Source organism: Xiphias gladius, chromosome 1 (assembly GCF_016859285.1).
Source record: "Xiphias gladius isolate SHS-SW01 ecotype Sanya breed wild chromosome 1, ASM1685928v1, whole genome shotgun sequence".
Taxonomy (NCBI): Eukaryota; Metazoa; Chordata; class Actinopteri; order Istiophoriformes; family Xiphiidae; genus Xiphias; species Xiphias gladius.
In genome coordinates this window covers 32,643,407-32,661,111 of record NC_053400.1, presented here as the reverse complement: position 1 = coordinate 32,661,111, position 17,705 = coordinate 32,643,407, and the positions used below count along the sequence as shown (strand labels likewise).

General features: G+C 44.9%; 1 protein-coding gene across 3 annotated transcripts; it reads left to right on the top strand.

Annotated features, from left to right (window-relative positions):
- Positions 1–6,084: 6,084 nt before the first annotated feature.
- Positions 6,085–17,301, top strand: LOC120790461 (interleukin-17C-like). 3 transcript variants are annotated; one of them, XM_040128004.1, is made up of 3 exons: positions 6,085–6,221; positions 11,431–11,684; positions 14,044–17,301. In XM_040128004.1, exons 2-3 carry the CDS (start codon positions 11,578–11,580, stop codon positions 14,288–14,290), a joined length of 354 nt encoding a protein of 117 aa, XP_039983938.1. In that variant the 5' UTR covers positions 6,085–6,221; positions 11,431–11,577; the 3' UTR covers positions 14,291–17,301. The 3 variants fall into 3 exon arrangements, with proteins under 3 accessions (XP_039983938.1, XP_039983918.1, XP_039983927.1); XM_040127984.1 differs by having other exon boundaries at positions 6,085–6,297; XM_040127993.1 differs by lacking the exon at positions 6,085–6,221 and adding an exon at positions 11,198–11,237.
- The last annotated feature ends 404 nt before the right edge of the window (positions 17,302–17,705 follow it).

The window sequence follows — 17,705 nt, the reverse complement described above, 5'->3', positions numbered from 1 at the left end:
CTCTCTACACGGTAGGACATGCGTCTTAGCCGCTGCGTGAAAGAAAATTAGAAACGTAACCCCGGGCCTCGGGGGGGTCTCAGGAAGGCGGCGTTAGGCGGGCCACGAAACCTGGGGGGGGGTCTCAGGAAGGCGGCTTTAGACGGGCCGCGAAACCTGGGGTGGGGGGGGGGTCTCAGGAAGGCGGCTTTAGACGGGCCACGAAACCTGGGGTGGGGGGGGGTCTCAGGAAGGCGGCTTTAGACAGGCCACGAAACCTTGGCTGGGGGGGGGGTCTCAGGAAGGCGGCTTTAGACGGGCCACGAAACCTTGGCTGGGGGGGGGGTCTCAGGAAGGCGGCTTTAGACAGGCCACGAAACCTTGGCTGGGGGGGGGGTCTCAGGAAGGCGGCGTTAGACAGGCCAAGAAACCTGGGGGGGGGGGGGTCTCAGGAAGGCGGCTTTAGACAAGCCACGAAACCTTGGCGGGGGGGGGGGTCTCAGGAAGGCGGCGTTAGACGGGCCGCGAAACCTGGGGTGGGGGGTCTCAGGAAGGCGGCGTTAGACGGGCCACGAAACCTGGGGGGGGGTCTCAGGAAGGCGGCGTTAGACGGGCCGCGAAACCTGGGGTGGGGGGGGGTCTCAGGAAGGCGGCTTTAGACAGGCCACGAAACCTTGGCTGGGGGGGGGGTCTCAGGAAGGCGGCGTTAGACGGGCCGCGAAACCTGGGGTGGGGGGGGGTCTCAGGAAGGCGGCGTTAGACAGGCCACGAAACCTGGGGGGGGGGTCTCAGGAAGGCGGCGTTAGACGGGCCACGAAACCTGGGGGGGGGTCTCAGGAAGGCGGCGTTAGACGGGCCGCGAAACCTGGGGTGGGGGGGGGTCTCAGGAAGGCGGCGTTAGACAGGCCACGAAACCTGGGCGGGGGGGGGTCTCAGGAAGGCGGCGTTAGACGGGCCGCGAAACCTGGGGTGGGGGGGGGGGTCTCAGGAAGGCGGCGTTAGACAGGCCACGAAACCTTGGCTGGGGGGGGGGTCTCAGGAAGGCGGCGTTAGACGGGCCGCGAAACCTGGGGTGGGGGGGGTTTCAGGAAGGCGGCGTTAGACAGGCCACGAAACCTGGGGGGGTCTCAGGAAGGCGGCGTTAGACAGGCCGCGAAACCTGGGGTGGGGGGGGGGTCTCAGGAAGGCGGCGTTAGACGGGCCACGAAACCTTGGCTGGGGGGGGTTTCAGGAAGGCGGCGTTAGACAGGCCACGAAACCTGGGGGGGGGGGGGGGGGGTCTCAGGAAGGCGGTGTGAGCTGCAGCTGCAGAACGGGGAAATTCAGTTGTGAGCTCCCACTCGAACATTCGTCGGTGAACGGTGTCTGAAGCAGCCTCTCGCTGAAACGTCTGCGTCTCGTTAATACACACGAGTCTCTTCGAGAGGACGTTTGAAACGAATGGTTTTGGAGTCTTTGAGGGGACTAAGATGGTTAAGAATACATACATGAGCTCCCTGAGGGACGTTCGATGATATTTATGAGCTTCCGTTGAGAAGACATTATTGGAAGAAGAACATTTGTATCGTAGAGAGAAGCAGGAGGAGCGGCGAGGATGATTTGTGTGCACAAGAACGAGCAAGAAATGAGAATGGAAGGCAAAGACCAGCTTCTGATAGAGTTACCCATATTAAAACACGCATTTGGGTTTGGATGTGTCGTCGATTGGTCGATCGATAGGCGTGGACTTTTTCTCTGTTCTCTACTCTTTGCCTGTCTCTGTGTGTGTGTGTGAGAGAGAGGGAGGGAGGTCTCAGGAAGGCGGCGTTAGACGGGCCACGAAACCTGGGGGGGTTTCAGGAAGGCGGCGTTAGGCGGGCCACGAAACCTGGGGGGGGTCTCAGGAAGGCGCTGTTAGGCGGGCCACGAAACCTGGGGGTTTCCCCCACCCACACTGGTTGGCGAGAAGTCGATATTCTGCCCGTTCTGCCGGCAGACATCGGATTTAGCCGAGCTCATTAATCCTGTGTGTCATGACCCTTGTTTCCAGCTCAGTGTGCAGGCTTTTTTCAGTGGTCCGTGTTACGCTGCAAACGCTGCTGCATCACATTTTGCGATATGATGTGACAGTTTACAACACGAGTTAGAGCAGGAGACTGAAAAAGCATGGGATCGATGCGATCGTACAAACCTAACAATTTGCTTTCGTTAGTAATTTCTCTAAAAAACAAAAAGACAACAACACGTTGTGGTGTTGTGTGTTCTGCAACATCCGGACGGCAAGGTGATTTTCTGGAGAAGCCGATTCTTCATTTGTCCGTCCCGCCTGTGTTCTCCTCGGCTATATGAACAGACCGGGGCCCTGATCAGACCTGGCACCGACATGCGATCCGATCACAAGTGGACAGCTCCGAGTACGGGTGGGAATGCACCCGGGATGCATTGAGGACGCGTTGAGATCGGAGCGCTCTGACCGCGTCCACAGGTGCCCACATTATTTTAGCAGTGTGTATGCTGATGTGTCCTGGGCCACATTGAGAGACCACCTACTCAACTGGCGTCCTCTGATGTGCATACTCATTTGTAATTAAATACAAGTCGTACAAATTGCGTAAGATGGCTGTGTCCGTGACGTCTGAACATGTCACTACAAGATGTAGTACGAGGGCATCAAACGTCTCGGGCAATTTGGTGTGTCTGGAACACGCCAAGTAATGGACCCAGTCTGTAATGTTTTGATTCCTTCTGCTGCCTCCCATTTCCCACGGGGTAGTCACAGGAAGTGCATTGCTGCCTCACGCCCTTTAATATTAAACAATGCATTTGGTGTTTGCAAACGGAAGTGGTGCTCCTGTTTATTTGCACACAGAGCAGGGAGGTCAGACCCGATCACGGAGGGTGTTCACTCAGGACGCGGGCGGAGACGCGTTCTAATGCCAGCGTGTGAACAAGGGCCCAAGACCTACCAATCAGTATCTGGTCCAAAAGGCCACACTCAAAGGCAGAGTGAAATACCGGCCGTCTTAGCGAGGGGGTAGATGTGAAATCATTTACACATGGAGATAAAGGCAGACAATCTCAGACGGTGTCTCCAGGATGACGTTCATAGTGTCACGGGATAATCCAGTACTGGAACTCTTTTTTGCTTTTGAGAAAATCCTGGAATGAATCGGGTGTGTGGTGGATAGATAAGCATTGTGCACTTTCTAGGGAATCAGGAGGTTTAGCACAAATTGAAACAAGGAAATGTGAACGAGGGAAAAGCATTAACAGAACAAGGTTATTTCCCAAAAGTCGGTGACCACTAGAAAGAAGGAAAGGTATTTGACCAAACAATTTTTTTATAATAGTTAACAGAAGTTAGGAGAGTAAAAGATTAGAAAAGGGGAAAACTGACTGCAAAGAGACACAAACACAAAACATGTATGACTGGACACAAAATGACTACAGAGAGGGTTTGACTTCTTAAAGAAAAATTCAGCTGCTTGACCTCGTAGGCTTTGTAGTCTTCAAGCACATTGGTCTTTCCGGGAAAAACATGCAGATAACGAACGACCCCCCCACTTCTTTCATCTTTTAAGCAAAAAAATCAGGTTAAGAATTGCTACATAAAGCTGACGACGAGAGACAGCTAAAATAACATAGCTGACCCTAGGTTAACCTTATGATACGTGCGTGTCACACAGGTAATTCCCAAACCTTGAATATGCTTATTGCTAAAAGCGGGGTCTGACTTGCGTCAGGGGAAATCATTAGAGAGTGATCTGTCAAAAATGTGATTAAGAGCAGGCAAAGCTGACTCAGTGAACTCATTTAGGTGTGTCTTCACACAAACAACGCATGATCCGGACAGATGTTTGTGACACGAGGGGTCAGTTTAAACTGCTGCTGCTGATGATCATGATGAAGCCGCCTCGATAGAACAATCACGCAATCAGTCAACCATTCCAACTTTGTTTATATTGCACCTTTCAAACATATCTGATGCAATTCAATGTGCTTTACAAGCAACTGACAAAACGTAGGACGTTAAAAATGGATTGAGAGACTAATGCGCAAAAAAAAACAACCATAGATAATAATAATGAAAGATGATACAAGCAACAAAAATAACGTTATAAAGTGCCACACAAAAATAAACTGATTATGGTAAAACAGTAAAATGTTAATAAAATAAAATAGAATAAAATAAATCAAATATGATCATGATGATAAATAGAAGAAGTTTAAATACTAAAGCCATAAAATTATAAAACACTACAAGAACGCCAGACTGAGTATATGGGTTTTTTAGTTCAAAAATATCAGTATTATCAGCTCCTCTCAGATCCTCTGGGAGGCTGCAGCTCCGGCAGCTTGGAGCGTAATGAAGGCAGCATCACTGGATGTTTTTGCTCTGCTTTTGGGGAACAGCTAAAAGAGAAGAACCGGAGGATCTGAGGGGACCTCCTGGTTCATAAACCAAAAGCATTTCTGTGAGGGGGTCTGGTGCAAGGCCAAACAGTGCCTCAAAAACTGATAAAAGAATTCTGAAAATCAATACAGAAACTAACAGGTAACCGGTGTAAGGACTTTAAAACAGGCGTAACGTGTGCTCTCCTTTCGGTCTTAGTCAGCACTCACGCAGCAGAATTTTGAATTTGTTGTGGCTTTGACTCTATTAACTGTAGTTTTATTTGTTTTCTTCGTTAGACCAGAAAGGAGCGTGTTACAATAGTCTAGCCTGCTAGTTATAAAAGCATGGTTCGGTCTTTCCGTGTTGCTCAGAGAGAGAAATGGCCTCATTTTGGAGATGTGCTTCAAATGCTGTTTTTGTGACACCTTGCACGTGAGCTTTGAAATTAAAATCAGAGTCAAAAATCACTCCTAGATTTCTTGCTTCTTGGCTCGGGTTTTATTGTATTTAGTTTGACAGGCAGTTTTCTCTCTGTGAGCCTCTGAACCAATGATCAGTACCTCTGTTTTATACTGGCTGAGCTGTAAAAAAAAAAAATGTCTGTGACATCCGGGCCTTTACATCTAAGATACCGCAAACAAGTGAGTCAATGGGCCTGGTGTCGTCAGGAGACACGGCCACGTAGATCGGAGTGTCATCAGCCTCCAGATGGTGCTGCCCGGGGGTAGCATGTACATATTAAAAAGTAGCGGTCCTAAAATTGATCCTTGCGGTACCCCATAAGTAACTTCTGCACATAGGTATTGTTTGGAGGAGGGGTCATCTATAGGTACAAAAAAATTTCTTCTTCAAATATATGAGGTAAACCGGCTAAAGAGAAATTCCGGACGGGCCAACACGCTCCCACTTAATCCATCTAAAGGACTCTGGTGGTCCACAGTGTCAGAGGCAGCACTCAGTTCTGTGCTAGCATCGGAACTGAAGGCTTGTTGCTGTCAAGATTTGTTCTGATATCGTTCAATGCTTTTAGCAGGGCAGTCTCTGTGTAAAAGGTACCTAGCTGATAAAACTAGTTTCTCTAAAAGTTTGCTTTAAAAATGGGAGATATGAAATCGGTCTGAAATTGCTGGGTGTTAAAATATGCAGGTTCCTTTTCTTTAAAAAGAGGTTTTACTGAGGCAATTTTGAAAATCGGTGGGGAAGACACCGGGCTGCGGGGAGTTATTTACTATGGCAAAAATGTTGTCGATACAGAAAAAAAAATAGTTTTAAAACTGGACGTTGGAACCGGGTCAGGGGAACACGTGAAGAGATTCGGTTCTTTTACTATTTTACTATGGTTTCGGTGTCAACCAGGTCAAAAAGTTCCAACTTGAAATAACTCTGTACACAAGATATAGGTAAAAGTACAGTGTGCTTGTTCTGCAGGCAGATAACAGATCTAATCTTGACTATTTTCTCCCTGAAGTAGCCAACCAACGAATTGTTCGAATTCCCTTGTACTTTTTAAGTTGTTGGCACCGTGACTGTCCCCAAAACTCTGGCACCTTGTCTGGACATTGGACAAAAAAGTCACACATCACATAGCAAACGTCCAGAAGGGTAACGCAACCGGTTTGAACCAATATTTGTTTGTGTTCCAGGTGTTTTATCAGTGCCCGCAAATCAATCTAGATAAAGAGGAGTGCACAAAGGCATAAAAGCAAACTCCATTAGAACTGCCGTGGGTACGCTTGGGATAAATGGGTCAACTCTACAAAACAGCCAACAGCACAGCAGAGTGGATATCATAGTATCTGGACAGGATAACCACAGGATTATTTTCTACTAAATCTTCACGGCAGCCTCCAACCATCATATTGCTGAGGTGAATGCGAAACGTCACCAGTCGAACAAAGCGCATTACATCCGTAAGCTTAAGCCCTGGCCAAAGAGTGTTGCAGGTTAGTGGTTGAAGCCGGACTGGTCCTGACCGGCCTTTGCCCCAGTTTGTGCCTGTCAAGTCTTCGCGTTCATTCGAGTCGTGGTGGGAAGCAGCCGGTTCTCTGACAGTTAGTTATCACTGATGATTAAGAAAGACCAACATTGCAACTGAGATCCCTTCCTCTTTGCTTTAAAGTGTGCTTAGGTTTAGCCTCCGCCATTTCATTTGAGCGTCTGAATTCTGAGTGTGTAAATTTATCCAGGAGATAAATGATATGTTCCTGGTCTTTACATCTTCTAAGAAATTTAAAGCTTTGTGATTTTAACAAAATTGAAAAACGGAAAAAAATCCCATTTAAAAAAAAAAACTACAAACATGGCAGCGCAGGTGCTTACGTCATTGTAACTTGGTTTTGTCCATGAAAACATCCGTTGAAATCACAAATGCTTTCTTCTGAAGTCAACTTTCTGGTAATAATCTCTGCTGTTTAAAAACTTTAGACAGCGTTCACATATCCTCTGTCCATGACATCTAACATGCGATCATGTAGGGCTCATAGAAAATAATGAATTGTCAGACGTTGCTGAAACAATAATATTTTAATCATTAACTGTCGTCCTTATCTAAACAGAGTAAGTGAGACACACAACATACAGTTGAGAAGGGCTCAAGGGCTGTGTGTCTGCGGACGGCAACGTCGGTCTGTTATTCCAGCTGACAATAAATCTGACAAAACAAAGTCAAATGCAACGGTTAAGATTAAAAGTATTTAAAGAATGGTTTATGACACATTATGATTTAGTTGGAAAGCAGCCATGAGGTCATTTCTAAGTGTCATGTACAGTATTTGTCATCAGCAATCACTTTCCCTGTGAAGACATATATCATTACTACAGTGGTTTACTGCATTGTCATCCGTTACCAGTTAATCTGTTTATACGACAGCACATCAGCTTCTGTCGCTTTGATTCAGCTCATTCAATTTAAATCAGCTGTATTCCAGACAGTGTTTGAATCTATTTCCCCCATTCCCTCCGGCAATGGGAAGTGACAGGGTCTAAATCTGCTGATGACGAAGCTTTCTCTGCTTTTCTAAACAATGGCCGCCAAGTATTAAATCTGACGAGATAAGAGGGGGTGGAGACAGCTGTGACATTGCATTACACCATCTTTCCTGTTACGTGATGTGAACAGCTTCGGCTGCCGGTCCAGATGAGATGAAAGGGTCCAGGTTGCGGTTTCCTTTTTTCGCTGGATGCACAGTTACACGGGCACGAGGAGGAGGTGATGGCTTAATCGCCACCCTAATGACTCACACGCTGCATTTGTACACAATACAAGATGACAAGAGAAAAAAAAAAACAGACGTGCAGTCAAAGAGGTGGATAAGAAATAAAGTACCAATCCACATGTCTAACATAATCTTAAATCAAGATTCAATAGCATAAACACATGGGGTGTCCGGTCAAAGTTTTCTCTTTGTTTCAACGTGAATCGCATTAATGAGTTTTGAGAATAACTACACGATCAGTGGTGGAAGCGCAGGTGCTTACGTCATTGTAACTTGGTTTTGTCCATGAAAACATCCGTTGAAATCACAAATGCTTTCTTCTGAAGTCAACTTTCTGGTAATAATCTCTGCTGTTTAAAAACTTTAGACAGCGTTCACATATCCTCTGTCCATGACATCTAACATGCGATCGTGTAGGGCTCATAGAAAATAATGAATTGTCAGACGTTGCTGAAACAATAATATTTTAATCATCAACTGTCGTCCTTATCTAAACAGAGTAAGTGAGACACACAACATACAGTTGAGAAGGGCTCAAGGGCTGTGTGTCTGCGGACGGCAACGTCGGTCTGTTATTCCAGCTGACAATAAATCTGACAAAACAAAGTCAAATGTAACGGTTAAGATTAAAAGTATTTAAAGAATGGTTTATGACACATTATGATTTAGTTGGAAAGCAGCCATGAGGTCATTTCTAGTGGTGGAGACAGCTGTGACATTGCATTACACCATCTTTCCTGTTACGTGATGTGAACAGCTTCGGCTGCCGGTCCAGATGAGATGAAAGGGTCCAGGTTGCGGTTTCCTTTTTTCGCTGGATGCACAGTTACACGGGCACGAGGAGGAGGTGATGGCTTAATCGCCACCCTAATGACTCACACGCTGCATTTGTACACAATACAAGATGACAAGAGAAAAAAAAACCCAGATGTGCAGTCAAAGAGGTGGATAAGAAATAAAGTACCAATCCACATGTCTAACATAATCTTAAATCAAGATTCAATAGCATAAACACATGGGGTGTCCGGTCAAAGTTTTCTCTTTGTTTCAACGTGAATCGCATTAATGAGTTTTGAGAATAACTACACGATCAGTGGTGGAAGCGCAGGTGCTTACGTCATTGTAACTTGGTTTTGTCCATGAAAACATCCGTTGAAATCACAAATGCTTTCTTCTGAAGTCAACTTTCTGGTAATAATCTCTGACGATCAGTGGTGGAAGAAGTGCTCAGACTTTAACCCCCAATATTCAGCCATTATAAGCACTATATAAACATTTAATGAAAGTTTAGTGTGGTTTGTGAGCGGACATAAGGCCATTTCTCAGGGGTGATGTACAGTATCTGTCAACAGTTGTAGCTTTTCCCATGAAGACATATTTTACATTATTACGGTAGTTAGTGTTTTACTATGTCATAATTCATTATCTCTTTATACAGCAGCCTCCACAGGACGCGTGACGGTTCTTTATCAATACATCAACGAACCCTTATATCTGCTTACAACCACAGCTTAGTGTGTTATAAACCAGTTATCAAATGCTTACCTACTGCTTAGGCATGCTAAATAGTACGGTTAAAATCAAGTGTTACCCTTATATTTTGCATTGATAATCTTTTTTTTTTTGTAATGTGAGTACAAATAAAAGCTTTCATTTAATTGCTGCGGCGTAAAAAGTACAATACTTCCTTCTGAGAAGTAGCGTGGCATGAAATGTAACTAGTAACTCAAAATTGCACCCAAGCACAGGACTTCAGTAAATTTACTTTTCATCACTGTACGCGGTAACTCTGCTGCTGTGTACTACGTGCCCATATATATATATATAGTTCACATGTTTCGGGGATATGTTGGCTCATCTATTTTTCACTGCTCTGTAATCTTACACTTTCCTGTTTTGTTCCATTTAAGTTCAGTTTTCCTTTTATCTCCTATGTCATTCTGTGCATGTTGAATACTATTTCTAAAGTATGCTTACAAAGCGACGGCCGTGGCCGGAGGCAGTGTGTCTTTGGGTTTGACGCCAACATCCAAACCGGAACCACGGATGAACTGGTTATATTTTGGAGGTCAAAGGTCACTGTGACCTCACGAAACACGTTCGTGGCCACAACTCAAGAATCTACGCCGCCAATTATGGCACAATACACTTAAAACCTTTTATTAAATTCCTTGAAAGTCTTGGCTAGGTGTATTTTATGGGCCTGGACAGACGTGGATGTAAACTGCAACTCGACTGGTTGGCGTCGGCGTACAAACCGCGCCGCGGTGACTCTAGTCGCACCTGGTGTTGATTTTATGTCTTGTCTCTATGAGTGTTAAAGTCTACCGTACATGATGATAAAAGGTGCTACACAGATAAATGGCCCTGCCTGACACTTCTCGTGAGGGGCTGTTAACACTTCAGCATGAGATTTCAGGATCCGGTTGACCGGTTTTAGGTCACACGCTGTGACATTTCCTCCAGCAGTTGTTATTGAAATCGAGGATAACGGTGAAATTGAGAGTCAAATTGCAGGGAGTAAGAAACGTTAGGCTGTAAAACAAATGACTCACCCTCTCCTTTTTATTCTTTTGTGTCTTTGGTTGTGATGCGTCCCTCCGTCGTCGTTGGTTTCTCTTTGCGGACTTTTTTGCCTGTCCTAACTCAGCTCGTCGACTTTCAGACAGGAAATGACCTGCTAATAGTCACTGGGCTCTGTGCCCGGTGGGTCCGTTCAGTGATCCAAGTTGAAATTATTAGTACAGTACATGAATAAACACTAAAAAACTGCATTAAAGTGTGTTCTGAACTATGAGGGTTAAAGTTATGTTAGTTGGAAGATAATTAGAAATATCTTAATGTTTTCGTCATAATAATGTCACAGCCGTATTAAAGATGTATAGCATATGGACAACAGCTATATGGCATCTTCCTATTATTATTAAGATTGTTATAATCATGATGATTGTTATTATTATTATTATTATTGCAGCGGTAGCAGTAGAAGTAATGTACTAATTGTGGCACAAGTAATGCTTTTGTTTTAGTCTAAAAAAAAAATATATAGGGTCAGTGGTAACAGAGACAGTCAAGGTTGACTTGTTAAAGTTTTATTATACATAACACATCCCAGAAGTTCTTTATTATTATTATTATTATTATTATTATATAATAATAAATTGTATCCATGTAGTACCTTTAATCCACAAACTGCGGTTCAAGGTGCTTTCGCAAATGAAAAAAAGGAGGTCGAGGCATTTTAAACAGTGAAATAGATTCAATATATCATCAGAGGAATCGAGCAATATTCAAGCCATTCTGACAGTGGGACTGTTTAGATTTGATCTAGCTGCCCTCGCATGAGCAATGAAAGTACGCGCAACTACGAGGAGAAGCTGAGACAGAAAGAAGACGGATTCGGGAGAAAGTTTTCATCCCTGAGATCCAAGTGGTGCTGGTGTGGAGCCCGCCGCCCAGTGCGTCCCCCCAGCGGGCTCTCGTTGACGCCCTCTCCGTGTTCAGCCAGTGACTGAGTTACAGGAAATACTTGGTATTTGCAAGTAATGCCTTTTGGACGTTCCCTTTCAAGCCGGCGGCGGGATGTGTATATATACAGGGTCCAACGGAGCGGGCGCTCAGAGTCACACCTGTCCGGGTTCAAGATGACATCGGTCGGTCTGCAAATGGTAATGTCGAGTGTGAGCCGCAGGGAGCGCACTTCGCTCCGCGCACACAGTTTGGTTCCCAGCTGGTTCTGGTGGACTTGTGTCCGGACTCTCTGCTGTTTCTTAAAACGCTCTGGGGTTTTTTTGTTTGGTTTTTTTTTTTGCGTGTTTTTTTTTTTTTTAATAATTCCTTCATTTTTATAAATGTTTGTAGATTTCCCTCGTCACGCTGCTGATCCTCAACCACCAGACTTTTCCCTTTACGGCCGCAGCGGCGGCTCGGCCCTCCGCCTCCAGATGCATCGGCGTGGACGAGCTGGAAATTCGCACCGACAGGTTTCGGAGGTCTTACTTGGAGAAAATGCCGCTGCCGCCGCCGCCGCCGCCGCCGCCGGGGGTCATGGACACCTGCGTGCAGGCGGCCGGGGGAGACATTAGCGCCCGCGCCCTGGCCCCGTGGAAGTACAGGTGAGTGTAGTAACGCGCAGCTACGGGAGCCGCGGGCGGACAAACGCGCTCAGCGGTGCCATTTTTGTTACTTTTTTTTTTTTTTTTTTTAACCTAAGTGATGTGATCCAAGCCCACCTCAATACAAATAATTAAATCTTAAATAAAAGCAGAGCCGCAATCATCAAAACGTACTTTAGTATTAACAGGGAACTGATATTAGAGGACATTATTAGATTTAAAGCAGTAACAACGAATTGATTAGCCAACTGGCTGAATTTGATGGACAAGTCGTTTTTAGTCAGTTTTAAGCAGAGATGCCCCAAAACTCTCCAGATCCAGCTTTTCTTCCCTCTTATTTGAGTGTAAACGGAAAACCTTCGAGTTTTTGGACAGTGAAGTGTTGGAACTGGTTTAAATTACACGCCGGCAGTGCAGTTCGGTGGTTCCCAACACACGGGATCCATCCGATTAATCGGGGGGGGGACGAGCAAAAACGGAGTTCTGACACACGACTGCGTTTTTTCACGTCCCGTCATTTTACCGTTGTGGCGCTTCAAACTGTTTATTTAAATAAAAAAAACCCCTGAGATATTTAAAGCAGAAATGTGACAAGGGGCCCTAACTTTCACCCGAAAAAGGTTGGGAACCGCTGGTTTAATCCTTAGCAATGAGTTGTATTTTAGAAAGTGATGGTAGGTTTTTTTACATGTAAACTGCCCAGAGCCCCTCAAAGCCCCATGGCATGGCGAGACATTTCTCCTGGCAGCAAGGCGCAGCTGTAACCGAGCTCAGCAGAGGGTGCATTAGGTGTAGCGTTTGCCATTTCCGCGTCCTTGGTTGTGGTCGGTTTGTGGGGAGGCTTAAAGAATGGGCTCCTTTTTTTTTTTTTTTTTCCAGGTCTATCTCAATGCAAATCTAACATGCCAGTACGTGAAAGAGTTCCCGGCTGCTGCAATGGTTCCCCCGTTTCCTGGACACTGTGCAGTGACCACTTCCCGTGTGCGTCCGGTGCCGGTTAATCCGGAGCTAGAGTGAGCAGCCAAATAGCCAGTCTTTTTAGGTAGTTTTGAATTTGTCTCACTCGGACTCCCTTAGTTTGGGTTGAACTTGAGAGGAACATTTGGACAGAACCAGGACCCCAGAGGTTGACCCTTCATCTACCATATTGTATATTTAAAAAAAAAAAAAAAAGTCCTTACAGTCTCTTCATTGGTCAGATTTATTCTTACTTGTTTGCACCCATTATTATAATTATCATTATTATTATCAGGCTGAAAACAGAGGGGTGGTCAGCCCCGTGTCTGCGGCCATGAAGGATCTAGTCTCAACCGACTCAACAGGCTCTGCAGCTCTCTGACATTTAAGAGGCGTTTTTAAGTAAAAGGAAGTTTGATAGGTAGTTTTCATTCTGAAGTTTGGGAGGGAAAGTGAAGGGGTTTCTACTTTTTTCTTACGCCGAGGTCCCAAACTGGTCCACTAGCGGTTTGATAAGGGCCCGGGCCCAGAATATGCATATTATCATCCAGTATGAAGTGAAGGAATGATAATGCAATACATCATAGTGACAAGTAACTCTTTCAGTGTGTATATGGGCATGTGAGTGCTGTTTGAAAAACTTGAGATGTGTCCTTTAGGTGGAAGTGAGCCAATGTTAACCTTATGAGTTCGGTTTAGTGCAGCACGCATCCTGAACCCGCGCCAATGTCTTAAGCGGCTTCGCTTTTATGTGATTGATGTATTTTGTGCACTTGTTTGGCGCTTATCCCGTCTGTGCTCCTGCTTCGCATGTTTCAGTTGGTGTCCAGTAACGCAGCACAGCGTCGTCGTCTTTAGTCCACATTTCTATTTACATTAATATTCCCCCTTTCATTTCTTTGTACATCTTGTATTGTGTGCTCCTGTGCTGCGTGTTTTCAGTCGTACCTGAAAACGGTGTCCCGAATATCTTTTTTTACTAACATTACTATTCTCTCCTCTTGTTGTCATTGCTCTGCGTGCCTAACGGTCTCATTTACTTTGGAATTTTACATCGTAAATTCTTACGTTGTGACTCTGTAGCATCTGTAAAGGGACGACAGATGAAAACTAACTTCTTGTTTAACTCTGGCGCATTTACAGCAACGTTTATTAGTGTGCACTGTCACTGTTGAACAAACCCATAAAAAAATTAATAAATGAATCACAGCCATTAGGTCCTCAGCCATAAGAAACATTCTCACCGTTGACAATACAGAACGATAAAAAAAACAAACAAACATCATTGTAATAATAGAGCAGCAGTAGAAGAAGGTGACCAACTGGTTGTGATTGGTGTAGCTGCTGTATGGATTGCTCGGTGAGTCGCTGATGGCCGTTCTGTCCGATTGTCTCCCCTCAGCCTGAACCGGGACGTCAGCAGGACTCCCACTGAGATCAGCTTCGCGGAGTGCCTGTGCCAGGGCTGCATCATCAACGGGAGAGAAAATCTGAGCTACAACTCTGTGCCTGTGTTCGCTCATGTAAAGGTCCTGAAGAAGAGCTTCTGCCCGGATGACCGCAGCAAATACGTGATCAAAAACGATTTTATCAAAGTCCCTGTGGCCTGCACTTGCATTATGCCCAGGTACAGGAAATCATCTTTCTGATCATGTGCTCGCATTGCTGGGGATTTCTTTATTTCTCTTTAATAACCAAGTTAACCATAGCAAAATACTCACCCTTGTAGCTTAGGGTTACATTCATTTATTTCTATGTGATCGCTTTGTTATTTATCACAGTTTTCTCCAAATAGGAACGTACATCAGCCATTGATTTTAGAGATGTTGTATGGTACAACTTTTGGATTTTGTCCCAGAAGGGGAAGGAGAAAAAAACAAAAAAAAAACCTCATTCAAAATCACACTAGACACTTGTCAAGACATGGAGGGTAGATTTATAGCCACACTAGCCGACACACTAAACTGCGGTGGTTTTTTTGTCGCAGCCTGCGTCGCCGCAATGTGTAGTTACATTTCCGGCTGCGGTGCAGTGTACATTCATTTCTACGCAGACGTGTAAACGGGCCTTCGCCCTCTGTTAATGATTTCTTCTGATCATCAGTCGTTCGCAAACATTTAACAAGACCGGTCCGATGCTGCAACGCGATACGTCGCTTCAAATGCGTTGCCGATGTGGCCGACGTTGGGACGTGTGTTTTCAGACTTTGATTTGATTGATTCTTTTTTTTCCCTTTGGAATCTGTACCGATTTGTTCTTGGACGTCGTCAGCAGTTCCAGTAGCCGCATTGTTTGAATTGCCAGGTCTAGCCATGGTGCTGCTGTAAAACACATTTCTGCTTCTTACGATGTTTTTTGGCGCTTGGCAAAAAGCTTTTTCGATGCGTTACCGCCACTTTCTGGATCTTCATTAGCTATTTGTTGGGGGTTTTTTTTTTGTTTTTTTGTTTATTTAGTACATGGAAAATATATGAAACAGGACAGGGAACAAATGTACATGGATGAGGGACAGAACTCAATCAATGATGGTGGAAATGATGCCGCAGCACAGGCAGGTACCGTTAAACTGAAATTCAGGAGAGAAATAGATTTATAAAACAAAACCAAATGGAAAAAAAAAGGGAGCGCACAAAGGAGGAAGGTAAGAGACATTACATCGTCAGGTACAGAGCGTGAGTCGACGTCCCCGAACTTCTCTTTGTTTGAAAATCAGACTTGCTGTTCTGTTAGCACATATTTTTATCAAACAAATTGACATCGGCAACTTTTAGACAAGGGAAAGAAGGTGTAAAGTGAAAAGTACATACTGCTTTGTATCAGGTGGAGTAAAGGAATAGCTACATAGCTAATGAGTTATTTTCTTCCATATGAACATAAGTATTATGGCTTTAGACGACATTATCACTTTTGATGACGGATGAATTTGTTTTTGTTTTTTTTCCCTCTGAAGTCTGGTGCACATTGTTTGACATTGGCCTCGGCGGAGCTCTGTGCGGTGCTGAGCGCATTTTCTAGTTTTATTTTACTTTTTTACGTTTGTCCGTATCGGGACAAGTGCACAGCAGAGACTAGTGCCTCACACCGCAGCATTTATAGCTTTCACACAACAGTAGCAAAAAATGCTCCTCACAACACTAATCCCCCGCCGGTTAGTTAGCAGCTTGCACTTGCACGGGTCAATGTGAAGACAAGAACAGAATATCAATACGTGGTCCCCCTGCGGTGCCACAGTGGCGCTCTCGTGTCTGTACACTGAATATGCCGCTACCGCTAGCGGCTGGTTAGCTTAGCCTAGCACAAAGACAGGGAAACGGGGGAAACGGCTGGCCTGGCTCTGTGTGAAGGTAACACAATCCCTCTCTAGTTTTGTAAAATATCTGATATTATCTGAAAAATAAGTGTTTAGCGGTCAGATAAATTTAGTGGAGAAACAAGTACAATATCTGCCTCTGAAGTTTAGTGGAGGGGACAAATGAAGTAGCATGAAATGGAAATAATCAAGTATAGCTGCCTCAAATCACTAAATAACACCTTGTGTCCTATTTGTTTAATCCATACAACAACGAAAAAACTGTGCAAAAACTAGGTACCTGCCACTAAAACCTTTTTTTTTTTTTTGGTACAAATTAAACAAACAATACATGACATGTTAATCGGTGAGCTTTAGAGTTGCTGGTGGACGGACTTTGTTTGAAGAGAGCCGGGCTAGCTGCCCCCCCCCCCCCCCGTTTCCAGTCTTTGCGCCAAGCTAAGCTAAGCTAACCACCCTCCAGGCTTCAGAAGTGATTCAGCAGAAAGACGAGAGAGGGAGAGAGAGAGAGCGGCGTCAGTCCTCTCAGCTAACTCTACGCAGAAGACAAGCGAATGAGCGCATCTCTCAAAATGGCGCGCTGTTCCCTGAGGAGAGGACCATTCGGCACATGCGCGTCATGTACGAAATACAGTCAGATTGATCTTTGGAGCAACTGTAAGGAGCTGAAACCGCCGACTCACTGACCATTGGGGCTTATGTGCTGTGTGTTTTGTGTGAAGTGAGCCTCGTTAAGCTAAATGTGAGGATTTCTACACTGTTTATTCTTTTAAAATACTTTTTTTTATTCATATTGTTTGTTTGTTTGTTTTTTGTTTTGTTAAAAGTCGCGATTAAAGCTAATGTAGATCAATCACTGTGAAAGGGTCCAGTGAATTGAATTGTGTTTGTTTTAGAACTCAACTGTGAAAATCACCTTCGGGTGGATAAAGAGTGAAACCCGCCTCTGGATGTTAAAAAAATGACTAGTCAATGTCGTACTTTGGCTTTGTTATTCGACTGTCTCACACTGTCGTAGATTTTATGGTGGACTGCCAAAGCTTGAGGTTTTCATCTTTGTCGCCATCGATCTGGAGGCAGGAATTCAGGAGAGATGTTGCCCCTGACAGGGGCTAGTGAAATGTGAGGACGTGCCCCCCTCGCTGGCCCAGAGAGGTATTTCCTCATCGCGGTCTAAGCTTGTTCCGTCTTGCTGCGTGAAGTGAGGGGGCGCAAAACGGGGCCCCGTCGACACCTGTGCTGCTGCTCGTCTCGCCTGAAGCCTTTGTTCAACTCTGTCCGTGTTTCTTTTGCATTTGCAAACATTGTAAATGTTAAAGTATTTGCTAAAAATAAAAGGTTTTCCCTTGAGTCGCTTGTCCTGTCATCTGTTGTGCCGCATCCGTGTCTCAACCAGGCAGTTTCACTTGTATTCTCTCTCACGTAAAAATACAATCTGAAATCATAGGCACATTTAATAAGATCATCTCCAAAATAATGACAGTGTAGTTTATTAGATGGTGTTGAAGATGTGAAGAGGGCGAAGGAGACTCCGCTGACGCCCTCTCGATCGCATATAAAGGTTTATTACAAAGAAGAACAGCGTCAAGTCGAGCGTCTGCACATCTGCTCGTGAGAGGGTGAGGAGCCGTCGAACCGCTCTGGAAATCAGTCTTGACCTTAAATAAGGCAGTTGTTTTCCTAAAAACTCTCACTCACCTAGGTTTCGATCACAAAACCTAAACTTCCTTACGCCTCTGACGACCTTTGACCCA

Coding starts and splice junctions, on each gene's coding strand:
- LOC120790461 (XM_040127984.1), top strand. CDS start 6,226: ATGCGAAACGTCACCAGTCGAACAAAGCGCATTACATCCGTAAGCTTA. Junction 6,298..11,430: donor CTGGCCAAAGAGTGTTGCAG/GTTAGTGGTTGA, acceptor AAATGTTTGTAG/ATTTCCCTCGTCACGCTGCT. Junction 11,685..14,043: donor CTGGCCCCGTGGAAGTACAG/GTGAGTGTAGTA, acceptor GTCTCCCCTCAG/CCTGAACCGGGACGTCAGCA.